The sequence below is a fragment of the Maylandia zebra genome, linkage group LG23, assembly GCF_041146795.1.
Source record: "Maylandia zebra isolate NMK-2024a linkage group LG23, Mzebra_GT3a, whole genome shotgun sequence".
Classification (NCBI taxonomy): Eukaryota; Metazoa; Chordata; class Actinopteri; order Cichliformes; family Cichlidae; genus Maylandia; species Maylandia zebra.
Window position 1 is genome coordinate 28212019 of NC_135188.1, and position 27853 is coordinate 28239871.

General features: G+C 38.2%; 1 protein-coding gene across 3 annotated transcripts in view; it reads left to right on the top strand.

The window, feature by feature from the left end:
• Positions 1–5797: 5797 nt before the first annotated feature.
• The window catches only part of mbd5 (methyl-CpG binding domain protein 5), a 58600-nt gene continuing 36544 nt past the window's right edge, over positions 5798–27853 (top strand). Inside the window, exons 1-2 of one of the 3 annotated variants that reach the window (XM_004563332.5) lie at positions 5798–5918; positions 23961–24586. In XM_004563332.5, coding sequence (XP_004563389.1) covers positions 24474–24586 — 113 coding nt within the window. In that variant the 5' untranslated portion in view covers positions 5798–5918; positions 23961–24473. Of the gene's footprint in view, positions 6017–22662; positions 22836–23960; positions 24587–27853 lie in introns of those variants that run through there. The other 2 variants (XM_004563333.6, XM_076880684.1) reach the window with 2 other exon arrangements.

Here is a 27853-nt window from a genome sequence, read left to right on the forward strand (position 1 = left end):
AGCAGTAAAGAGGACATTGCACAGAGGTTATATTTGAATGTGAATATTTGAATAACCCATTCAGGTGTGTACAGATTTTTGAACTTGTTTAAAAATATATAAATTAAAATGACAAAATATTGTTTTATTTTTCATTTCAATTTAAAATACAATATTTTTAATTTGGTATTATAACAAATGACGCATCCTTGTCTTGAGGGCAAGAGTTTAAAAAAATGTGTCTTTTTATGCTTTTCACGAATTTTACATGAATATGATTTTATTTGTTGAATTTTATATACATTTTATTGTTGAATTTGATCCTGCGCATTTCCGTTCTACAGCATTTACTGGCTATGAAATGAAAACAATATGATATTATACTATATATATCATTCACAATTTAAGTTTTCTAGATTACTTTTTATGTTATTTTTGTGAAATTAAAATAGCAGGATGCTCTTAAGAGATTTTCATCAGCATAAATGCTAAAAACAAGTCATTTTGGCCAGTTGTTATAGGTGGTTGCTAGGCAACATGATGGCGTCATAACATTTGACATAGATAAGAACCTTCAGGAGCCTAAGACATACTTGTGTGCCAAGTTTGGTTGTGCTGCTTGTGATCATGTAGGAGGAGTTGGTGGACAAATAAATGAACACACAGACAGATTTTATGTGTTATAGTAAGATATATAAGAAATAGTCTGTCGGCACTGAGAAAGACTACAATTATGTGTTATTATATATATTTATTTGTGAAACTATAACAGCCACTTCTGCTCTGGTTTGATAAAATTAGGAGGGATGGCTCATGTATATGTCTAAAAGGCCGCCTTCATAACAGCATCTTTTACTCACTGAAGCTCTGGAGACACTTAAACGCTTCCTGCGGCTTTTTGGTTGACTGATGAAAAGGAAAAAAAAAGACAGCAAACCGCCAGATATCTCGCAAATCGTCTCCCTCTCTCCGCTCACATTTAGCCTGTCACATTATTCTAAAATACGACCCTCCGCTCGCACATTCAGCCCTCTGTGTTTGCCCTTAAAAATACATGAAGCGCTCCTTCCTTCAGCAGCCCTACACTGAATTCATTTAACGTCTCCTCGGGTTTGACCTTCACACAAAATTCAGGGGTTTGCACCCTGAGCTGCATCTCGTCCTTGCTTCAGACGGCTGAGCTCATGTTTTCTTCAGCTTTTATGACCTTTATTTATCTCAGGAAATTATTTTGCTGAGTGTCTGTTTTTGCTCCACTGCCACTTTGTGTTGTATTTTTTGATTTTCTTTGCACGCAGCCAGTCAAAGTTAACCTTAATGAGTGTCATCTTGTTCATAAATATGAATAGTTTAGTTTCTGCTAAAAGATGTTCTTGTAATTAATCATTATCATTGCAGTTTGTAGCTTATGGTGTTAAACACTTATCAAATTACACTTCATAGTCAGTATTTAACAAAATACCTGTAAGGTATTAGCAAAATAACTGGTAATGGGATTGTTTTTAATTAGGTGGTGACTTTTTTTCTAACCCTGTGAGTCCACATATTCTGAGTTTCAATATGTAGCCACTGGCTTCTGATCATTTTAGTACATTATGCTTAATATGTAAAGACCACCTTTTATTTTTCGACAAAGTAAGACATGGTAATGATAACGTTACAAAAGTTAAAACTTCTGTAAGAGGTCTTTATGTTAGCTTACCTTCTGCAACAATGACCCCTTCCCCCTAGCCCCCAAAAAGGAAAACAACAGTTGTACTAAATTAATTTCCTGTCACTTTTTCTAACTTTTGGAATTAATCAAAGTGATTATTTGGCATGAACTCAAACTATTTTGCAGATTAAATCAGGAGAACTTAAAGATCACTGTGTTCATTCCTATTGTTTGTGATGTGAGCCAGTCATGTCCTCCTGAGAACCAGCCTATTCATTTATGTCCTCTGTAATGGACATTTGTTTTTGGTTTATATCTTTTGAGTGATTTGAGAGTCCTGATGTACTAAATAAAGGACATCCTGGGCTTTCCACTGATATCTCAGGTGTTTGGGTGGCCTCTTTTAGCTCCAAAGAGGAAAGGAATCACAAAAATCCTTTTGCCTTGTCTTTATTCTTCTTTGCACAGATTCAAAAAGGTGATGGAATCATTCCTCTTACATTCTGGTCCGTGTTGACATGACAGCATCACAGAGTTGCTGCAGATTTGTTGGCTGCACATCCATGACGTGAATCTGCTGTTCCACCACATCCCAAATGGGCCGAGATCCGGTGACTGTGGAGGCCATCTGAGTACAGTGAACTCAGTGAACTCATTGTCATGTTCAAGAAACCAGTTTGTGATGATCTGAGCTTTGTGACATGGTGTGTTATTATGCTGAAAGCAGCCATCAGAAGATGGTACACTGTGGTCATAAAGGGATGGACATGCTCAGCAACAATGCTCAGGTAGGCTGTAGAGTTTCAGTGATGCTCAGGTGGTACTAAGGACCAAAAGAGTGCCAAGAAAATATTCCCCACACCGTTACACATCCAACACCAGCCTGAACTGTTGATACAAGGCAGGATGGAGCCATGCTTCATGTTGTTTACACCAAATTCTGGCTTGATCCTGAATTGTATTAGTGGAAGAAAGTGGACGGATGTAATCAAAGTATACAGAAGAGCATCTCTGAACAGGCAACATACTGAATGTTGATGCAGATGGTCTACGGCAGCAGAAGATCATAGCAGGTGACACTGCTAAGAACAGGAAACTGAGGTTACAGCTCATCAGAAATGACCACAGCCTACCCATCTTCCGTCAAAGACAAAGTGCAGCCTGTCAATCCTCGCTTAAAGTCAATTAATTAGACTTAAACAACTAACCTAACCCCATACATGTTTTTGGACTTTGAAGAAAGGAGTTTGCATCCAGTCCACTGGATGAATCCAACCTAGGAGCCTCTTGTGAGGTGACAGTGCTGATGACTGCACTGCCATGGCAGCCTTCCTTGGTTATAACAAGTGTCTTGTCTTGGTTGACATATTGATTATTGTTTAAAATTGTCTAGTTTTAGTTGAATTTTTAGTAGTTTCAGTTTTGCTTTGCAAAGTCAGCTGACGTGACATCTTGATACCCAGTAAACATCTCCATGAAAACCTCGTTGGGGTGTTTGTGTTGTGAATGCGTTCAAACTGACAGAAAGAGTGAAAGCTGTATCTGAAATTTATATAACTAATTGTTAAGGTTCGTTTTAGTACTTAATATAATCATGCCACAGTCAAAACAGTGTTATTACTTACGGAAGCGTAGAGCTGCCACCCAGGCAAAAGAAAAATACAAGTGTATCACGTTATAACGTGAAAAGTTTATTGTTCTAACAAGATACTTTTCCTGTTTGTACAACATAATATCACGTTATTACAATATACATAATTATCACGTTTGTACAATATAAATATTATATTGTACGAACGTGATCATATATTGTACAAACATGATGGTATATTGTACAAACAGGAAAAGTATCTTGTTAGAACAATAAACTTTTCACGTTATAACGTGATACACTTGTATTTTTCTTTTGCCTAGGTGGCAGCTCTACGCTTCCGTAATTACTAACAAGTTGCCTCTAAGTCATTTTTCTGCAAGTAAATTCAACATTATTTATTTGTAAAAAAAAAAAAAAATCAGATGTATTTTGTTACCAAGAAGGTTATGTTTTTAGTAGGATTTGTGTGTGTGCATACCACCATCCTGTCTGTAAACACAATAACTTCAAAAGTTGTGAATGAATTCTGATAAAACTTTGTATGAGTGTAGAGTGGGGTCATGTTAACAATCCATTCAAATTTGGCTTACATCCACCAAGGTCTTCAAGGTCAACTCAATGATGTATTGGTGGAAAATGGACTAAAAGCCTTATAACTTTGAAACTATGATATGTAGTGTCACTGTAGTCAACATATATTACTAGTTTTATTAATTAATATTCAATAATCATCAATTTGATTTGATTTTATGACTTTGCTATGCACATTAAAGTAACAAGTTACAACTGTCAAATACATAATAATCGAATACATGTACAATGTTCCATTTTTGGGAAAACAAAACCTTGTGATTAAAAGCTTTTTCCACTTCATATTTATTTAAATACATTTTTATTCAACATTGAAATGAACAGTGTCTGTGGTCCAAACTGTAATAACAAGAAATGATATAAAACAAATTTATGTACTTTTTTTTTTATTGAACAGCAAGCAGAAATACTTGTGTGTGTGATTTCCATGAGGTCTTTAGGTTAAAGGCTTTATCTAATTCCAGTGATCTATAGTGTAAAAAAGTATATTAGTATGGAAAGATACTGAGGCAGTGAGGAAAAAATGAAAGAAGCACAAAACATAGTGACCAAAAACCATGAAAATCATGTGGGAAGACAAAAACAAACTCCAAAGGATTTAAAAAAGGGAAGCAAAATTGTTAATAATAAATAATAATAAGAGAAATTAACAGTCTTTTTGTCAGTCTCCAAATAAAAGCAACAATCTATTCAAAATACAGTTGGAAAATGAAAAAAACCCCCCCCACAATGCATCTCAAATCCAACAGAATGAAAGTGAAAGCAGGGAGTTGTTTAGTATGGAAGGTTATTTCCTGCCCTTGTAAGGCTTTGGTTTAAGTTTGAAACTCTTAAATTACTGACCATCTTGAAACTTTGAGTTACTTCTGAGTAACTCCAAATTTCGAGATACCTAACTCAGAATTTCACAAAGTTTTCATAAGTTGTTAGTGAGTATCTCAAAACACAGAGGTATCTTGAAATTTCAAGTTATTTCAAGCTTGAAATTTTGAGATGCATAACTCGAGACGTGAAATTTTGAGATACATAAATCTAAATTTTACGTTGATTTGAGTAAAGTTGTTAGATTAGTTTTCAGTTTGTAATTTTGATTTATTATGTCTTAATGTTAAAATAAAAATCTTGAGATTTTGATTTATTCAGACCAAATTTTTGACATATATAATGTGAATACTTGCATTATGAACCCCAAATTTCACATTAGGTATTTTAAAATGTCACATTACTGACGGATTATTTCAAAATTTCAACTTACTCAGAAGTAACCAAAGGTTTTTAAGATATGTTATCTTGGAATTTTAAGTTATTAGCTGAAATTTTTGAATAACATAAATCAAAATTTTGAGTTATCACCTTGAAATTTCGAGGCTTTTGGATGGCAAAAAATATTCACTCTTTTACTGGCAGAAGAAAGCTTAAAAAAATTGGGAAAATGACACAATAATGAAGTGACTTTTAGTATATTTTTTTTATGTGTCTTTCTGTATTTTTAACCACACAATGAATTTATTGAATTTTACCTTTTTTACAGAAACTTACATTATATAAAAAATGATAATATATTGGCAGCAAATGATCAGTATATTTTTTGTTTTGTATTTATTTTTGGTGGATGAGTATATACATGAGTGTATGAGTGTATATAGGATGACCTCAATGACCTACAGTACATTCGTAATGTACTGTGAAACGTTTCCATAGTCTTTAGGAAGAAAAATTATAAAAAATAAAATAATAAAAAATAAAACCAGTTCTATATCTCCCAGGATTAAAGTCAAATATGTGGAAAAAGGGATCAAATAGTTTTGCAGCCAATTCTGCCTCAGGGGTCCCTGGAGGCCCCTCAGGCCTCAAAATGGGACCCGCCGGTTCAGGCTGTGACTCAGTATGAGGCCCCATCCCAACCCTCACATCCAGGTTACCCCTAACTTTTCCCCTTTCTTTTTTCCCCTTTTGGCCATGCAGAGTTCGTGTATGTGAGGAAACGTGCATCACCTCTCCCATCTGCTGGCTGGTTGAGCTTGGCGCATGCGCAGTGCAGCTCTCCATCATTTCCAATATCCCAGTGTAGGAGAACCAGCAGAGGCAGAGAACTAATGGGTAGGCTGCTTATTCTTATTTTTCCTAAGCTTGCAGACGCACTGTTGCTCGCCCGTTTCGCTGTTTCGGCTCCGGTACGCATTCGCCGGGATGCCCGGGTAAGAACGGACAGTTTACGGTTTGATTTGACGCAGACAGAAACGTTAGTGCCTGAAAAGCGTCTCTCTCTCTCCCTCTCTCTCCCTTCTTCTTCTTCGCTCTCCCCTCTGCAAACGCAACGGGCTTGCACGGCTGTTAGCTAGCATGCTAAGCTAACCCGTGCTAACTCGGCCTTACCCCTGGCCTTGCCTGCCCCCCTCCCCCTTTGGCTCGAAACCTCAACGACCGGGCCTAGCTGCTTCTTCTCTCTCTCTTTTTTTTACTTCGACAATTTGAAGTCGGAACCCCGGGCCTGCTGGTCCCCGGCATGCACGAACCCAGCTCCGCGGTTCCAATTAAATGCTGAAACGTTATTAGCGTAGCCGAGCTCGTCCTAATTCATTTTCGTTACAACAAGCTAGCTAAGCTAACGGCAGCTAGACAGCTGACGCTTGGCAGGCTAACCCCCCAGCTAGTTCAGCTAGTTCATATACAGTGCATCAAAAAGGCAGTCAGACAGGACTGATCCCGCTTGTTGACACGGTCCCCTCTTAATGCGGAGGCCCCTCACACGATGGAGCCCGAGCTAATGGTTATTAAACCAACATTTGGCTCAGTTGATGAGCAGCCCCAGCTAATGTCCACCAGGCTAATTGGCTATTATCTAACGTTTAGGTTGTTTTGGTTGTGTACACAAGCGGTTGTCATCTTCCTCCGGCTTCGGGTGGGTAAAAAAAGTCTTGTCATTCAGGCTATGTGGCTGTCAACTTTGAAGGCTGCTGCAGGACAATATGGCTCATTTATCCCCGAAGCTTTCCTTAGCCAAATCCAGCAGGCATGAGCTACAGCAAGATTTAAGTGCTGTGCTGAGAATTAATGGGTTTAATCTAGCCAGCGGTGGATATCTTATGGGTCAGGACAGCGTGTCTAACCTTTGTGGTGTTGCAGGTTTATGCTTAGCAAATAGAAGGTGCTTTGTGCTGGTAGCTCTTCACTTTCATGAAACTGGACAGCTGTAAATATAGATGGAAATTCACAAAAAACCCTTCATATTGAACATCTTCAGCGCAGTCTCGCAGCAGTTTATGAATTAGTTGCAACCTTTAATCTATTGATTAGTGTTTCATGTACTGTACTCATGTACTGATTTGTGTCAGTGTACGGCAGATTAATGTTTTCCACTTTAAAAAGGTGAAAGGCAATAGAAAAGTCTTTAGCGGCCCCTCATTTCTGTATACTTTTCTAGGAAATGGGAAATGTGTGCAAACATAAATGAAGATGCAGTATATAAAAATGGACCTGTACAGTTCTGTACAGTTCTGCTGGGCTTGAATGTCAATATCTGGTGTGACCACCTTTACTCTTCAACACAGTCTGAACTCTCTTAGGTAGCGTTCTTGTCATTTCTTTAAGTAGTCTTCTGGAATAGTTCTCCAGGATTCTTGAAGGACATTCAAAGTAGAGCAGGGCGATATGGCCAAAAATATTTATCACGATATATATTTGAAAATTTGCGATAACGATATAACTGACGATATAATTGATGCGAGACAAAATACAACTCCACAACATTACTAGCGCAAAAAGACAACCTATCATTTATTTTCACTTAAAAATTAAACAAGAAGCTGGTTTTTATGTACATTAAAGCTTTATAAAATGTAACAGTGCAAATGCAAATTCCTTGCTGAAAGTTTAACCAAAAGGCATTTCCAGTAGAAATGGGCTGACATATCCTGAGCATAACCATGTATAATATCCACTGAAGTTAAAAAGAGGTGCTTTGCAACATTAAACTGCAGTGTGCAGTACGTATTTTTCGGACCATAAGGTGCACGGGATTATAAGGCACATTAAGCGAAACAAAGCAGTCAGATAAATCAAACTTTATTAAACTCATTCTTCTTGCTTCCTCCACTTCTGTACCATTAATTCATTAATGTTGAATTCTCTGGCAGCTGCTCTATTCCCATGTTGTTGCAGTATATTAATGACTAACCTCGTATTGTGGATGGATTATCTCAGTTGTTCTCCTGACTGAAGTTTGGTCCTTTTACAGCATCCTGCCATGCGATTGCATTTGTCTCTAACCATGAGGAACCTTAACGTTAACTTTTATAAGTGGAAAAGTGTTAGTGTTCGTCCTCCAGCTTCACTGTTTATGTTATGCTAACATAGCTGTGTCGCTAGCGATCACGTAGCACATAATTATATACCAGCTAGCCCAACTTCAGTAACCCTACAAACGTCACTGCTGTTTAGTTTCCTGTCTTCATTTATGTTGGAAGTGATAGCAGAGCTGTACGTTTGATTTTTTTCAGAAATCTCTCAGTCAGAACATGCAATATCATGTTTAGGTAACTAGCGAAACTAGCGAGCTAACTTCCGCTAGCTCCCTGCTAGCTTCTAACTCCGTTAAATGTAATACATTTTGTTTTCATGGATGCCTGGAAGTTAAACTTCATAGTTACACCTGGTAAAGCAGCAATGCTGATCGTTTTATTAAAGATGAAAGAATTTAGACAGTTTTTAACTCTTAGTGATGCTGCAGTGTTCGTTTGACCTGAAGAATACGGAGTTTAGGACCCAGATTACTCCCAGATTTAAGAGCATCTTAGTCCGACAAATACGACAATAACGACGGCCGCTTGCATGTTCTGCAAAAAAATGTGCTTTGTCGTGTATCTGACGGACAAACACCAAACCAGTTCCACATCACTGAAGTTGCACCATTTTTACAAACCAATTCTGGTTCATCTGTTTCACTCAACAATCGGCCATGTGCGTATGAAAACAAAGGCACTGCGCATGCGCGTTTTACTCATATTCTATCGCGATATTTCATTTTCCTATCGTTGCCTAACATTATACCGGTATTACCGTGAACGGTATAATATGGCCCAGCCCTAATTCAAAGCTTTTCTTTGGATGTTGGATGCCTTTGGTTCTGTTCTTAGTTATTATGAGGTCCGGGCTCTGGGGAGGCCAATCCATGACTGACAGTGTAGCATTTTGTTTTCTTTTAGTGCACTGGTAGTGTTTTTGGGATCATTGGTGCATCAAAATCAGACTTCTCTGCATTCATACTTGTTTTACCAACAGTTTCGACAAGATTTCCCACATCAGTGGCTGAAATCTAGTCCCAAACCATGATAGAACCACTCACAGTTGTACCTCTCTTTACCTACTGGCAACAATTTGAAACAAAAATGTCAAATTTGGATTCATCACTCCGTAAGACCCGTTACAACTGATTTTCCAGGCAGCCCTTTTGTGATTTTGCATAAGAAAATGACTTTAATATACTGTTCATCTGCTGTAGGCCTTCCAAGTCTTCTTGTGTCCTCTACTTGTTCAGTTTCCTCAGATTTTTTTTAAGGACATGTTGCACACCATGCTGAGACAAACCAGCTAATAGCTCTTTGGGAATCAGTTTGTTACTTTTTGAACCTGTCAGTTTGTGTTATTGTTGGCATTTTTCATAGATTCGACTAAATAAATAAGGAAAAACTATGACTGGACTGAACCCCAGTGGGGAAAAAAAACCATTAAATGCCCAAAGAAAAACTTTGGGAGACCTCCAGAAAGCCTGGAGAACTATTGTTCAAGCTTTAAAAAATAGCAAAGTCTGGCTCATCTGAAGCAAAATATAAAGAAATAAGGGGTGGCTGAAGATTTTCACAATACTCAGGTATAGGTTTAGGTAGGGCTGTTCGATATAACGATATATACCGGATGACGATATAAAAACGTCTATCGTTTAATTTTACGCTATCGTTTATTTTGTGGTGTCGCAAAATAAACTGTTTACAGCAAATTTTTTTTTTTATCGTTTTGATGGTCAATGTAGTGGCTATATTAATGTCTTAAAGTTCTCTCTTTCTCTTTTATTTAATATAACCACACTAGGGACGGACAAGCGCCTGTATTTATGCGTTGACGTTAGCAACAACGACAGTAAAACCATTGCATCACGTGTCCGCTTGTTTATTTTCCACATAAACCCTTCACAATAAAGCTCAAGATCCTGTTGAGACTTTTCAAAATAAACTGAATCACGTGAAAGAGTATGCAGAGTATTTTCGGATGAGAAGCAAAAAAGAGCCGCCAGGTGCTAAAAATAAACCTTAGACTCAAACGTTAGAACAGGCTTTTCCCCGCAGCACACTGTGTAATAAATACTCACAAAGAAAACGGCGGCCGTTACAACTTATGTCTAAAAATGTATAGTTTCATGCATCGGTTAAAACACTTGACTCCAGGTACATGACGCCCAGCTGGAAACACTCCACGTAAGTCGAGCTGCCCGAGATTCACAGAATTTACAAAAAAAAATGTTAAATTTTTGTGATTTATATCGTCATCGGGACGATAGATGTCTTATATCAGGATATGAGAATTTGGTCATATCGCACAGCCCTTGGTTTAGGTACTAAAAGCTACTGTACAAGTTTAGAAATAATACAATACAAACACAATGCAAACATGAAATATACCATCTATTGAAATACATTGCTTATAAAGTTGTGCGACCTACCACAAAAAATCCCTATAATTTGTCTCTTTGTACATCAACAAATAAGTCTCTTTTTGTGACACTTTCATGTTTCGCTGTGAAAAAACTCTCAAAAACTGTCTGCATCTGAAAACCCTCTCAACGTTTTTTCTTAATTAAGGGGGAAAAAAAGACAATAAGTAGTTCTTTGAATGCACAGATATCTCATCTAAATAATGGGTAAGAGCATTTCTACCTGTAATTGTTCCTCTTCATATGTATGTTTACCTGGACTCTAATTTTCAGACTTTAATGGGATTAAAAGCCCAAACAGAATAAAAATGCTCCATATAAACACCTGACATCTGACGTAGGCTCACTTTGTTGTAATTAGGGTACTTTTTCCAGTACCGATACACAGGCACCAACTTTCTGCTAATACCATGTACTAAAACAGTACTTTTGTTAATGAAACTGTCGTTCTTACTGTGAGGAACATTTGGGAAACTGTTATGTAGATATACAACAAATTTTTCTGGCACAACTTCACCTAATTCCAAGGTGCATGAAGAAGACAAAGATCTGATGACATGAAGACTCCAGCGACACTTAAAGTATTAGGGAACAACTTTATTGGTTTTATTTTAGATTTTATTGTATTGTCAAAGATTATGTAATTGCGTTTGGGGCTATGGCAATCAGTGTTGGTCAAGTTACTTGAAAAAAGTAATCAGTAACTAATTACTGATTACTCCCCCAAAAAAGTAATCCCGTTACTTTACTGATTACTTATTTTCAAAAGTAATTAATTACTTAGTTACTTAGTTACTTTTTAAAAACACGATTTACAACCTGAAGAGGTGATAAAGTGATAGATCTTTCAGCCCAATTCTACTTTTTCTACATAATCCATCATACAAAATGTAATCAAATGGAAAAGTCTCTTTTTAAAACTTGTTTTATCAGTTTTAATCTTTTAACTTTATGCATCAAGCAAAACATTTAATTATATGCAACATTCTCTGACTTGAATAAATTAGTTTAACATTTAAACCTATTTTCATTCCAGCACATAAAATAAAATATTTTTTGTGTTTACACTCAGTCTTTCAAATAGATGCAAGTAAAACACAGCAGAAAATAAATAAAGTCAAAGACTCAGCGGTCCTTTTGCTCTATTTTCACCTGTAAAGCAGGAGCAGGGTAGGCGGAGGGTTACCCTGGTGCAGGTGTGCTGCGGTCAGTTGAAGAATCCGCGCGAGTGTCTCTGTGAGTTTCCCATCACGTCGTAGCTACTCGGTGCTTGCTCGGAAGTTTAGGGGTTTTTTTCGCTGTAAAAAGAAGTTTTCTTCCCACGCACGATGGACGCTAATGTTTTTGTCACTTTTTATGGAATCAAACTCAAAGTAAGGTCAGTACTTCCACACTTTAAACGCTGCACGCTCATACTCTCTCCCGCACTCGATATATTATCCATTGTTGATCTGCACACAGCTGCTGTCACCAACGTCGCACTTGCTTACGTCACTGTCATGAGACATTCTCGCAAAAAAAATCACGGTTTTAGTAACGCAGTAACGCAGCGTTCCTACGGGAAAGTAACGGTAATCTAATTACAGATTTTGCAATAGTAATCCCTTACTTTACTCGTTACTTGAAAAAAGTAATCAGATTACAGTAACGCGTTACTTGTAACGCGTTACTGCCCATCTCTGATGGCAATGCATTTGCGACTTTTACATCAGACTATTCCTAAATTAAAGACGTCTAAAAACAGTGGTATAATCTTTTTCATGCATTGACCTCATAAACTTGGTAAATTTTTTGCTGCGTTCTATCAGCTTGTGTCCTGCATCATAAATGCTTGTGGAGGTATGTTTCTCCAAGCTGGTGGTCTGTAATGACCTTATCTTTAAGAGTAAAAAGTGAAATAAAAAGTTGAAACAAATGTACTTAAAACCATCAATATTCAATTCAAGGAGAGATTTGTGACTTTCACGTCAGTATTTTTGAAAATGTGCTCTATGGCTTTATTTAAATGTGGATGGAGGTATGTTTCTCCACAACTGATAAATGGCATTGTTTTTCCTAGCTGAACTGGTCCTTTTAACTTAATTATATACAGACTATGAGAGTTATGAGCAACTCCATAATTTATGTTCTTTTCTGTCATGAAAATTTAGAGTTTAAAAAGAATTATTTTCGAAATACATTTAAAACAGAGAATGATAATTCAGACATACATGCAATATTCATAATTCTAACAGTTAAAAACAACACAATAATGAGGCACAACAATAAAAAGACCATTTTAATCCAATTTCAGACAGTTCATTAAATCACATGCCAAAAAGACTGAAATAAAAGACAAGATATTGAGGAAGATGAATGCATGATGTATTAGTGGCTTTGCATGTGCAAGGAAATGATGAAATAAACATAGTATGTACAAAAGGAAAAATAAATGGATTTATAACAAATCTCTAAAATCTCTCTCGCTCTCCATCTATCTATTTGTGAATAATTGTTGTGTGTGTGACATCACACAACGTTTTGTTCAGATTTGCCCACCTGTTAAGATGGAGATGGGATAAATGCAGACATATGCCATAGTCAAAATGTGCAAAATAATTATATATAAATGTAGTAGAGGCCACTTTGTGCTCCTAGTTTGAGTGAGCACTGCATGTATCTCTGTATGCAAGTATTTCTGCTAGAAAGAGAGAGGATGGCTGCAATTTTAAGAAATCTGCCAAATTTATACTAAACAAGCTGTCCATTTGCATAAAGGCAGCTTTTTTTAAGTACTTTTTACCACTCCTAAAAAACAAAACAACAACAATTTTTCAAGCTGTACTGGTCCTCTTCAATGAGTTTATTATATACCAACTCTGTGAGTTAAGAGTAAGCCAATAATGGAAATAGCTGTGCTGAAAAGACTAAGAATTTCCAAATGCAGTGTTGTTCTTGTGTTTCATTTTTAAAATTATTGCTAAATAGGTGGACAACAAAAGGAAAATGCTGTTGTTAAAGTCACATATGCATAAAGTATTCATGACTATTCAAGTTTGTCAGATACTGCATAGAGAAGACCTTTGGAAGGGTGTTTCTCCTCTTATGAAAAAAAAGGGTTTCTGTGATTATTAATAAACTCTTTAGTGATTAAAATCAGTGGTGGGCACATTGGTGCCAAAAGACCATCCATATCTGAATTTCGGGATTTTTATTCAAACATCTGCCAAAAATATGAAATTAAACAAAAAAGCTGTTGAGAAAGACGAGTGGATGACGTATTTGTGACTTTTACAAAGAAAGCAGTGTAAAAGATGCTTTTCACGTTTTTAAATTTGCTGTTCTGGTAGCTTGATAAAGACTCTTGTGGGCTTTTTACCACCAGGAATTTTTTAATTTTTTTTTTGTTAAATTGTGAATAACACAAAAAATCCTGCTGATGTCTATTCTGGGGGGAAAAAATTGTTCACTTCACCTGGGGTCATGCTTTCAGTCGTGACACTGCCACTGCTCTTCCATAGATTCTCATTTTAAAATTAAAAGCCAGCATCATATAAAAAGCAGACTCTGGCATCTTTATCCCCTCACCACTCAACCAGTTACAGCAGGATGCTGGAGGTCTCTTTGTGTTCAAAGGGAGTTCTTCCTCCCTACTGTTGCCCAGTAGGGATCATCGGATTGTTGGGGTTCTCCCTCTAGTACTGAAGGGTCTTTACCTTACAATACAAGGAGGCTTATTGTGAATTTTCAGTCTACTTTTAGCCTCAAATACAGATGAGGGGTTCATGCTGTGGAGCTCCAAACCTCCAGCGTTGCCTTCCCGCTGCGTTTTCCACACCAGTTTCTCTCAGCAGCCTCGTGTGCTTCCTGTAATGAGAAAATGCTCACTCACTTGTTAATGGGGTTTGACTTCATCTAGTTTTTTGTTTGTTGTTTGTTTGTTTTTTTACAGTTGAACTGATTGGTTGAAATCAACCTGTGCAGACACACATTTTACTTTGCCATTGGTTATGTCAGACCCTGTGTAATACCAGTAAGACTAACGGATCATCTATTTTAATGCTTCCGCTGGACTGTGACTGTGCTCCCTTGATTTTTACAGTTCCCAAAACAACTACTCCACCACTGTTATCTCTTCTAATTGGCTTTATTAATTTGTCACTCTGCAAAGACCTTAAGTCTTCCAGTGGGTTATGTGCTCCATTCAAACTTACCAGAGTCCAAATGCTGGCAAACTGGCGTTGCGTGCTCCTAAAGTCGTTTGGAGCTCATGTTCTGACCTGAATTGTGAGTTGGCGAGTAAATGTTGTCGGCTCCTAGATAAAGGTTTTCCTCTTTCTCCTTTTCTTGTCCCGATGACTAAAGATCGGTCAGAGACAGGTTGTCGTTAGAGTTGAGTGAAAGTCCAGCTCAGGCATGAACAAAGCAAAGAAATCTACCTCTTGACCTAATAATGAAATGCACACAGGCCACTTTGTCTGATCATATTCTTTAATATTTGGACACTGACGGAGAACGTTTTCATTTACATAAGCTGCCATCTTTAATGGACCACAAATTTAGTTACTCGAGGATCTTTGGCTGTGTTTCTGCTCGTCTTTTTTTTTCTTTAATGTGATTTCTTATCTAAAACAGTTTGTAATTTTTTTTACTTATTTCCTATTGAGGGTGCATTTCTTCCTTTTGTACCACATTAACTTTTTCCCTCTCTTGTTCTCTACTGTTTTGGTGATGTGTGCAGCTGGATTCACTCCAAACTGTAAAATTCCCATCACATTCAAGTACATGCACTTTTGGATGTGTGAGATTGACCTTTCTGGGTTTTTCCATACAAATCTGAGTTGGCATATTTAAAAAGGGGTTGCAACATTTACCTTCATTTTGTGAATACTTTCAGTTACAGGTCCTCAGAGTAGATAAACATAGTTTGAAATCTGCCGTTTTTTAAATGTTTTTTTAATTTTATTTTTACCAGCCCTGATAGCTCAGTAAAATAAATGACCATATGGCCAAATAAATACCTTTAACAGCTAGAAACAAATTTGAAGTCAAAATAAATACAATCAAGTAAAATTATTATAGATTTCAATGAAAACTTTGAGTAATAACAGAGAAAAAGTTCATGGAAAATAAAACAGAATACAATTAACCTACTAAACGCACTAGTGGAAAGTGTGGTGCAAGAAAGCATGAAGTTGTGATATATACCTTTCATACAGAACCTAATTTTAGCAAATATTCACTTGGATGGCGATACTTTAAAGAAAAAAGTAAAAAATTATTTTCATCCACTGTTCAAGTTTTTGCTTGAGGTCTAACTTTATGGACTATAAGTTGAGAGATTTCCTCTCATATCTCTCTTCTATGGTTTAAGGAGACAAAGTAGGAAAACGAATTTCAAATACGTGTCTCTGTCCTTTTTTTTTTCCATCCACAGTTGGTGTATTTTATACAACTGCATTGGTTTGACTGCTAGTGTTTGATCTCAGACAGTCCAGCTTGTAGCAGTTTTATCCACCTCCTCCTGCATCTCTATGTAGCCGGCAGAGCAGTAGGTGGCAGGGTGCACCTTCACTGTTCCCCAAATTCACATCAGGAGTTAGAGACAGGTAGAGGTAGCTTTAGTAGGTGTGCTTTATTGAAGGCTGGGAGCCTTTATGCATCTTCCTCATTGTTCTCTTCGTGACCACCACTGCTATAAACAGCTGGCAGGAGAAAATACAAACAGCCCGAGATGGTGAATCATACTTCTTGTGTCTTCCACGTGGTATCTCCAGCTGCTGCAGCCATGATGTGCAGTTATGTTTCGGGAACTCAGCTCTGCTGTCACCTATGACTAAGAAAACACACTTTCATCATGTTCAAGCAGCAAAGGAAACGCACAAAAATGGGTTTCATTTCCTTTTCCCGCTGTTTTTTGTACTTTAGGTTTAAGGAAATCCTCTGTAAAAAGACACGTTTTTCTTAACCCTCCTGGTTGGGAGTCCTTGCTGACAGCGAGGACATTACTTGACCACTTGGAAGACGTCGAACTTGTAGATTTTAACCTAGGTGGATAGAAATTTACCATTCCTGTGATATCTTTGGTGAAGTTGTAGCCCTCAAGCTTTACAGTCTACCAGAACACAGCATTTGTTTGGGACAGCATAGCATATGCTGTATTCACATGTACCCTGTTTTTTGTAGTGCAGATGTGTACTGATACTACTGGTATGTGCATTAGCATGGCTGCTAATGACAGCAACTTTCATGTAGAAAGTTGTAGTTTGGAATAGGGCTGCTCAATTAATCGAATTTTAATCTCGATTACGATCTGGGCTTTCAACGATCATTAAAAATGACTGAGCCGATTATTAGCCCCTCCCTCGTGCTTTACTCTCGCGCTGCTCCGTGTGGGAAATCGAGCGCACCTCTTTGCATTTCGAACACGTGTCACAACAATTAAGAGCAGCGGTCTCCAACCTTTTTTGCGCCACGGACCAGTTTATGCCCGACAATATTTTCATGGACCGGCCTTTAAGGTGTCACGGATAAATACAACAAAATAAAACTAGTACAGGTACCGAAAAAAAAGAAATTTATTCATAACACATGTGAAAAGACCCAGGAAAACTGAGTAAACGATAACGAAATAACGCTGAAAACCGATAAAAACCCTAAAAACTATACATTTCACACCTGAGCCTCAACTCTCGCGGCCTGGTACCAAACGACTCACGGACCGGTCCGAGGCCTGGGGGTTGGGGACCGCTGATTAAGAGGACCCGAGGGAACCTCGGAAAGCTAAGCAGAAGTTATTTGGAGAGGAGAGTGACTGCCGTTGGTTGAAAAGAGAGGTAAAAAAACTTCAGTGGTGTGGAAACATTATGCCCATATGGAAAAGATATATATAAATCTTATAAAGTTTATATCTGTCTTGTGTGAAACTTGTATGAAAAGCATATAAGAGTGAAAACAGATATAAGATCCCTTGAAAAATTATATAATGAAACTTGTATGTTTTGGATACTTACTAAAACAATGTATGAAAGTAATGAGAAAGTGGCCACTTTCATGAGTAAATCATATAAGTTTTTACTATTTCTTTTCCATATGGGTGGGTTCGCGGAGTCAGATGTGGATCAAGTAGACATAGGCTGTGTCCCAATTCAGGGTCTGCACGCTTGAAGTACGCATTTTAAGTGCGGTTACGTCACCGCCACGCGACGACTGCTGTCCCAATTCGAAGTGTACTTCAAATGCATACTCCAAATGCGCCATCGATTTCCCCAAATATCAAGCGTGGTCCGGTGCACGCTTCGTGGTCCCATATATCCCACAATTCATAGCGCGGCGGTGGGTGTGGAGAATTTTGCCGCAAAATACGGCAGAAGGGAGCGGCCGAAGAGGGGTTTTTTCCCCCCAAACTTTATTGAACGTATAAAGCGAACAGTCAGTCATTCCAGTTCAGTTTGTACAGTAGACATACAAGGCAAATAAGAGTAACAATATACAGTACAATGAAATAATAAGGATAAATAAAAAAAGAAAAAAAAAGGGGGGGGGGGGATGTGACAGACTTCATAACAACTTTGTACTTGAAAGTTGTGACATCTCATTCTTAACGAATTTCCCTAATAAGATGGAGCGGCCGAAGAGTGAACTGTCAAAAGTACTGAATATGACGTCACTTATTTATGTGCGAATGTTTAATAATTAAAGTCAGTCATATATCCACAAACACAACAATCTGAAATATATATATCTGACAATACTATAATATTGGCCATATTATATTTACATTACCACAGTGAGATGACTTTAGTCTCATGAACAACATTAACTAATTGTTATTTACTAACTAATCTTAAATGACTGTTCAGCACAGAAATGAAGCCCAACAATCATGTTTTACAGTCCCGTGGTCTCAGCCTCAGATACTCAACTAATCAAAGTGATGTCATGACAAAAATGAATGACTAACAAAACATTTTTCTCCTTCATTTCTGTCAAACAAAGCTGTATGTTCCCTGTCTCGCGGTTAGTATCATGGTTGCTAGGCAACCTGAACAGCGCGACGAAGCGTATACCGTCCTATTTCACAAGCCTCTCACTTCTGCACTTCTCGTACTTATAGTATGCACCGTACGTAGTGCGCGTACTTCAAGCGTGCAGACCTTGAATTGGGACACAGCTATAGTGTGTAAACTTTGCTACAGTGTCGTAGCTGCACCACAGAGCAACACTGCAAAGTTCACTAAACATAGATGTTTACATTTTTCATTTATTTTTTATATTGCAAACATTTGCACTGTTATCAGTATTTGCACACTATTTTATATTATTTTTTGACAATCTTTAAAGTCATTATTCAATACATTGTTATTGTTAAATAAATATCGTCAAATAATCGAGATCTCAATTTCAGTGAAAATAACCGTGACTTATCACTTTTTGCCATAATCGAGCAGCCCTAGTTTGGAAAGCATGTAAATAGTTTGATATCAGTTTGAGAAAGATTTTTTTTTTTTTTTGTTGTTCGTCCATGATTGCCAAGACTTGAGAGAACATTTTTCGAAAGTCAAATGTGGTTGTCCATAATAATTATATGTGTGGTTTGAGAGAAATTGATAAAATCCTTTTTACGTTTGATTTTTTTTTCCCCTTAAATTTTATATTTATGCAGGGTTCAACATAAAAAGTGGCCGAATCTTTGGAGCCAGTAATCATTAGTTTTTAATGATTAGTTTTTATTACCGTCAGTATTTTCACAATGAAATGCCAATGGAAATCAAACCACCCATATGGATTGTTTAAATGTAACAAAAAACTGTTTTGTTTGTTTGGTTGTTATTGTTTTTTAACTGCTTCCATCTACTTTTTACACGGCAGCAGCTTAGTAATTTAAGTAGAAGCTAAAATGGAAAATGGAAACTGTCTGCTTGCAGTTAAACTGATCTTTGTCCATCCAACGGCTGGAGCCATGGACTGGTCGCCAATCTGGCGCAGACTTAAAACACTCAAACCAGAGACAACCATTCACAGTCACACTTATGGGCAATTTAGAATCATCAATTAACCTAACCCCTATAACGGCATGCCTTTGGACTGTTGGAGAAAGCTGGAGTACCCAGAGAGTACCCACGCAAACACGGGGAGAACGTGTGAACTCCACACCGAAAGGCCCCAGGCACGTGGTAGAATCGAACTCAGGACCTTCCTGGTGTGAAGCAGCACTGCTAAACACTACCTGATAGATCTCTAAATCTGTAAAAATTTCTTGTAAACTTGATGCAGGCTAACAGCTGCCTCTCTTTTAGAGCCTATGATGTATGATTTTCAAGACTGGTACAGATATTTAAAAATTTAATCGACCAATACTTTGTTGCTCAGTTAGATGAAGACAAAACAGATTCCCCTAACGTTTGTTATGTATATTTATTTTTAACTCCTTTACATGCATTTTACTTTACGTACTAACTGCAGTGGAAGTATCAGTCTGCTAATAAATGACATGTTATTTTTATGCGATAAGCTAACAGTACGTAAAGTAATTTTAATTGGCTTTATTTTGGGGGAATTTAAAGTGATCGACCTGCCCCAGTGGGGGGGTAACTGTTAACACTGTTATTGTTATGTAAGCTTTTGTAATTCATGTGGTATGACTGCAGCATGCCTTAGAGATGATCCCAAAAAACTGATCCATGAAGCTAGTTCGTGCATAAGAAGAAATTCTAAAGAAGGGTAAACCAAAAATAAGAAAAGGAGTAGGATTGTGTTAAGCGAATAAGATTAACTGCTGATCAAAATAATAGAGGTGGGAATCACCATACATCCCACGATACGATATTATCACAATACTTAACGCACGATACGATATTATTGCAATTTTTTAAAAATATTTTGCGATATTCAGATTCTGTACATAAAGGTAAACTTTATCAATATTCATTTTATCTAATATCAAAGTCTCGCACTCAGTCTTTCTCTCATTTCAGTCAGGTTTATTGTTGACAAACTTGAACGGTTTGTATTACAGTCTAGTCCAACTTAACTGAATGCAACCATCTGGTACAATTATAGCTATTCTGAACTATGCAATTTATGAAAACTATGCAGCCCCTTCAGCAACTGAAGAATTTGAAAGTAAATTAAAACAAAATATAATTTTACATTAAATAAAAAGGTTTTAAACTTAATTAAAATAAAACATGTCTTAAATTAAAATAAGTAAACTGTCATGTTTATTGCTGCCAAAAAAAAGTTAAATACATTTGGACAGTGAAGGAATGCCAGGATTCTTGCTCAGAAAAAGGAGCTGATCAACATGCTCTGAAGTCAGAGCGTGTTCCAGTCCACAAAAACTTTTTTTGTAACAAAATATCGATTTCTGCTGTCCCTGTATCGATACATTATTAGCAAACAAAATATCACGATACTACACAGTATCGATTTTTTCCCCCACCCCTACAAAATAATCATGCTTATGAATTTTTGTGTTGTAGAGTAGCTCTCGGTGGTTGGTAATTTAAAAGTGTTTGATTGAGATCAGGCCCATGATTTTACGAGTCTGCATCTTTCCAATTTGAGGGAATAATACAAGAGAGCATGCCTCAAAAAAACAGCATTTATAAAAGCCAAAGATGTCTTCAAATAGCAACGCTGCACTGGGCTCCTACAGGGAAGCATAATTCATTTTTCCCTCCAGTGTGAACCCAACGGTAGAAACGATGTCTTCTCTAGACTTAGACTTATGTTAAATTAGATTTTAACTATGTAACAGAGGTTTCTCCTTTTGCTGTCGTGTCTTTTCAGATAAACTGTGTATGTTTAACTGCCACCTCTTTCTTTCTTTCTTTCTTTCTTTCTTTCTTTCTTTCTTTCTTTCTTTTTTTTTTTTTTTTTTAAACCGTTCTTCCTCTGTGGTGGTGTCACTGAGTTTGGTCTCAGTTATGAGTCAGCAGCACCAGCGGCTGAGAGGAAGCTTTGCATGGAGCTCCATCACTCACAGGCTCTATTCAGCCTGATTACCAGCTTTGACGGGCTTCTCCTACTGTCTGATAGGGAGACGGGGGGAAGCTGACAAAACTGCTGCAGTTTTTTTTTTTTTTTTTCTTTATATAGACTTGAATGTTGAGGCAAGATTAAAGACCTGTTGTTATGAAAGCGGTTAGGATAAATGAAAGCATTTTCAACAATCAATTGCTGTGTAAACCTTCGTCTAATATTTAGGCGATTAAGCTACAGACTCCTAGTAAGGATACTGGTATTGGTTCTGGTACCAAACAGCTGATGTTGGTTTTCTTGCAGCGAGATGTTACTACTTCTAGTAGCCAGGCTTTCTTTGCATTAGCTCGCTTGACAAAACGTAAAACCCCAGTAAGAGTTAATGTGTATCACAATGCTGGTTATCACCTTTCTTTGTTAAGACCTTGATTATACTTTGCTACAGACATGGACCACTGGAGACTCGAGAGCTGAGCTATAATTCCTGTTCCATTTCTTAGAAGGTCGCAGAATAACTCAAGTTTTCTGGCTCAAGTTTCTGAGCTGCAAAGAGGAGTTCATCTTGTCAAGAACAGTCGTGTATTCATGAATTAATATTTTTTGTCTCCCTCTTGGTGAAGTCATTGATTTGTAATCTGTACATTAAAGCTTTGAAATTTTAAACTTGCTTTAAACATTAAAAGCTAGTCTTTTGCTTGCGGTCTGACTCCATCTCATAGCCTGAAGACCCAAAATTAACTACATTCTGGTCTACATCATGTTTGCAGACTGTTTGTGGATTTTGCTTGTATTAAAAGCACACTTCTTGTCATTCTGCATTTTTATTGGTCCACTATATGTATGTCACATTACAGCAAGCACCAAGGCTCCCCCGACGGGCATGCTTGCGCTGTTCTTTGACGGGTAACTGTCCTTGCATTGCGCAGTGGTGCTGTTGTTGTGTTGAAGGTGAAAGACCTTTAATAAAGTATGCACCTTGGTTTTACTATTACTTTTACTCAATATCCTACTCATAGACCAAGAACTCTTTATAATCTGTGGTCAACTATAATTCCCGGACTCTTAGTAGTACATTTACAATTGCTTTGGTCTCTGAATGATAGCAATAGTCATCATTAATGTCTGTGAAGGTTCTCAGTCATCCAGGTCATCGTAGTCAAAGGAGCTTGCAAAGAAAAGCATCTGGACTTCTTTAAGTTGCTTGAAGATGTTTCACCTCTCATCCGAGAAGCTTCTTCAGTTCTAAGGTCAAATGGTGGGGAGTCCCAGATTTAAACCTAGTGGGAGTGACCCCCCAAAGAGGGACAAAAGGACCCCCTGATGATCCTCTAATCGCCTGAGCCAAGGTGTGAAACTGGGTGTGGGTCACAATCAGCCAGGGTTTCTAATTTTGACCATAATTTACAAGGTCAAATTAGTGTTTTACTCAGTATGGCTTGAAATTGGTGTCTGAGCACATAAACTCATCAGGAAAATGTTTTCTGAGGTCACTCTACAGATGCAAGGGGTTTTCTTCCCCTAGACTTCTATAGGCAGTCCTCTTTGCAGAGTCAGAGAGTTCGCCTCCTAATGCTCATTAAATAGAATGCAGTTGTAAGACAAATCTGCATCGGCTTCACTTTTCAGAGCCAGGAGCTACAGATATCTCTTCCAGCTTTTTGGGTCAGGAACCAACTGATATCGACATATCAGAGTGGCCCCACCCTAATTTTAACTGTCCATTGAGCCACGAGAAATTATTTAGATATAACTGCAGAGTTTTGTTATTCCCTGTATTTCCCCGTATCGCCCCAAAGTAAATTAGAGTGCATCATGGGGGTTAAATTTCTTAAATTAGTTCTGAACAATAGGCTTTGTGGCTTAGATATTACCTTTTTACTCTCCCCTACAAAAAGAGGGAGTATGTAATTAGTTCCGTTTGTCTGTCTGTGTTTTTGTTAGCAGTTTAGTCTTCACAGTTTACAAGATATAATTTTCAAATTTTATGTGATGGTAGATACCAACAACAGCTCAAGCTGATTTAATTTTCATGAAAATCAGGTCAAGGTGACACCAAATTTTAAAAAAACTTAAAAACTTTATATTACCCACAATTTCACAACAATATACTAGGCCTTCGGGTACATGAGTACCTGGATTGGGTAATTATTTGGCCTTGACCTTCATTGTTAGCACCCAAGGTAAAACTTAAACCTGGATACAAAAAAATTTAAAAAAATTAAAGAAGGAAACCATATCAAGTATAATGTTTCATGAACGGGCATGGGGAGGGCTGTACAACGGACTTTATCTTTTCAATGCAACGCCCTGCAGCTGAAGCCCTTGCCCTTCGGGGGAGTTGCGCTCTTGATGTGCTTTTGTTAACTAAGAAATCATTTTCTATTAGGGCTGTACGCCTGTTAAATATTTTTGATGTGTAATTCTTTGTTTCTTGTTCTTACACCTCTGTCTTTTCTCCTCTGCCCTCAAAGGAACCATGGGAATACCACTACCCAACTGCATTTGGGAACCAATATGTTGAACATGGTCCGCAACATGTCCGCCTGAGGGGAGCCTGTTCTGGGCGGTGAGAGACAAATGGTGAAAAATTAAAAGTAAAGCGACTCTCCCCTCAACGCACAGCCGATTTCTCACCCCAACCCCCCACCCCTCCTCCTTCTCCCCTCCTGAGTCGGATGGCTCCGAATGACGAGCTGCAGTAATGGAAGTCCACCCGCCGTTCAGCACCGTGGCCATGAAGCAGCTCAAAGGGTAGGGTCTGCCGTGAGCTCGCCTCACCCTACCCACCCTGCACCCCCATCCCCCATCAGCTCCACCTGAGAGCACACTCCCACTCTGAAGTGAATATTCATCATCCTGAACCCTCCCTCCTATCGCCACCTCGGCCACGGCTTTGGAAGACAAACATGACGCGCATTGCGAAGACACTGGTTGATGTCTGATATATATACCTCTGAGGTGTCGAGCGTAAAACCAGCGGAGCAATGAATGGCGGAAAGGACTGCGAGGCAGGAGATGAGAGGCAGGCCGTCCCTGTCCAGGTCCCCATTGGCTGGCAGCGCAAGACAGAGCATGGTGGAGGGGTCGTGTACATAAGGTAAGAAAATGAGATCAAAACCATCAGAGATTTCAAAGCAAACATGGCTACAGATTAAGAGAAATATATATGTGAACCACTGCACATGCTCAGTACATTTAGACTGAAAGCTGTTTAATAAAATGTTTAAACTAATTATGGGCATGAATGTCATGATAATTTCTGGCTTTTAATGATTTCTTTAAGCTGTTCTTTGTTCTGGAATGATTGTATAGCATACATCTTTAATGACTTGATAAAACAAGTACTGGGTGCCCAAGTTTCAATTTATTTTGTATTTTCTCTAATCCACACACGGTCAAAAGTATATATAAATACAGGCTCTGTTATACTGTCTATATACTTGCATATATAGGGGATTTGGGAAGGCCATTTCAGAAACTTAGTTACATCTGAAATCCAAGTTTCATCCATCCACTTTTGATTTTTATCCACTTTGTGCAGTGCACCTTTACCACTGTCAGCAAAACAGGCCCAGAGAATGATGCTACCACCACCATGCTTGACAGTTGGTGCAGTGTTCTTGGGTTTGAAAGCCTCATCTTTACTCCAACTATAACTCAAGGCAACGATATAAGTTCAATCGTTGTCTTGCCACATAATAAACGTTAAAAAAAGAGGTCTATATTGGAGCAGGGGTTTCTTTCTTAATTGGCACCCTCTCTGGTGTTCCAGAGGTTTCCAGTTCATGTCAGGCTTGAACCTTGGTAGTTTCTGTGCTGTTTCTGAAGATCCTAGCCAATTTCCTGTGTGACAGTTTGGGTCTTTTTCCACATCTGAATAACTTGTACTTACAATTGTTTGAACTGATGATCTTCGAGTCTGCAGTTATTTAGACCTTCCTAACTTGTGTAAATCTACAATTCTCCTTCTTAGATCTTCAGTGAGTTCCTTAGACCAGCGGTCCGCAACCTTTTTTGCACCACGGCCCGGTTTATGTCTGACGACATTTTCACGGACGTTCAAGGTGTCGCGCATAAATACAACAAAATAAAGCCAGTACCATTACCAAAAAAAGAAGATTTATTCATAAAACATGGAAAAAGACTCAGGGAAACAAAGTTAATGATAAAAACAATAAAAAATGACGATACAAAACCGATAAAAACCCTGAAAACCATAAATTTCACACCCGAGCCTCATCTCTCGCGGCACGGTACCAAATGACTCACGGATGAGGCCCAGGGGTTGGGGACCGCTACAATAGACTTCCCCCACTGTTCTGAGCATTTGTAAGTCCAATAAGGGCTGTTAAACAAATCCTTTCCGTGCTGCAAAGAAATTACCAGTTTTAGTCAATTGTGATCACTAAAAAGAAAAAGCCAAGTTGAGACATCATAGAACCTTCAGCACCACTTATTAAAAGATTTTGAGCCTGTATGTATATGTTTGAGCCTGTGTGGATTATTAAAAAAATCCAAACTTGTTTTGCCCCAAATTACCATGACAGTCATGTTCTTAATGAGTGTATGTGTGGGGCTAAATGGCTGAAAGTCTAACCCCTGGCGTCCACCAATTGAGTATCAGTCTTTTTAAATCAATCTTAAATTGCATCATTTTGTTCCTATAAGAGTCAAGAAGAAATGAAAATTGTCGCCACATCTATCAGCTCATTATTACCACTAGTCTATATTAGGGCTGCACGATTAATCGTTAGAAAATCGCGATCTCGATTCATACTTATGTGCGATCTCATTTCCAAATGACAATGATTTTTAAAAAAAAGAAAAAAAAAAGACGGCGATTGTACCGCATTTTGGTCCGGGACGTAATCTGCATGAAAACAAGCGCTCACTCTTCCTGCTCAACAAATGACAAGGGCGGAGCCTTATACCACGTGATACAGAAGCTGTGCCGTGTGATGCTAAAATTAGCAGGGAAAAAACAACGGAGAGCACGTCAGGGATGACAAGAAAGTGACAGGAGAAAATCTGTCCCGGTCAACCACCCAAACATCAACAACGGGAACCTTATACAGCGCTTCCCTATACCCGTCGAACTCCCGCAGGCACAAAGAAATTACGGAGGCTATCACTTATCACCTGACCAAAGATATGGCTCCCATCAACACTGTGCAGAACGAGGGATTTAGGAAAATGATCAACACCCTAGACAAACGCTACACAGTGCCGTCCCGCAACTATTTTTTTCTATTGTTGCACTACCTGCTCTATATATGCAGCGTCGAGCAATGGTGGAGACAGAATTTCAAGCAGTACAACATTTTGCAGCAACAACAAAACGTGAGACATTTGTTGTTTTTATGTTTATTTATTGTTTTTATGTTCAGTCTCAACTGTTACGAAGTTGATGTGCAGTTAATAAGTGCAATAAATATTTATACTGGAAAAGAAAATCGTGAGAGAATCGTGATCTCAATTCTAAGCCAAAAAATCGTGATTCTCATTTCATGCAAATCGTGCAGCCCTAGTCTATATCATGACTAAAAGTGTGTTCACGAACAACGGAGGTGATTGATGTCATGTATCAAAGGTAAGCGTCAGGTTTTGGTCCCAGTCATTTGAATTCAAAAAGCACCCAGCAGGCTTGTTTACTGTGCACACAGGGTAGAGTTTCTCTAACTGATCGATGAGCAGAAGCATGGCAACTCTTTGATGATGATGCTTCCTGTGTCCAGTCACAGTCACCTGATTTAGTTTCCATTTGGCATGAACTAGACACACAAATTTCTCCACTGATCAGCCCACGGACACAGGTAAGCTGCAGACAGTGAAATGACTAACAAAGCGACTGCTACTCGTCGGTCTCCTCCGATGAGTCGAATCCTTGTAGGCTGTGACTTGGTGTCCTTCCCGGCACGTGCGCTCACCAACCACAATGAACTGAAGCAGTTGGCTGGTGTCAGGTTTATTTTGGGTGTTGGAAAGAATCCTGTCTGTGACCGTGGCCTGATACTGTCACAGCACACTTGTATTTGCTGATGTTCTTTTACATTTGAAAGCATGCTTTTGCTTCAGGGATGATCCTCACAGTTGATTTTTTTTTTTCATTCTTTTTCACAGCCACAGTGATTGATGATTCAGTCTTTGGCTGGTTTGTCAACCAGCCACTGTATATGTTTGATAGGAACTACCAGCGGTACATACTGTTCTTCTTTAGAGGTAGTTTCTTTGTGCCAGCCTTCGAGTGCATAGAGACCCCCTTTTATATCTGTCTTTGGTTAAAGCTCGTTCTAATGTTTCATCCAGGGGTGTCAGACTCCTTTTATTATTACATGGGCCACATGCAGGCTAATTTTATCTCAAG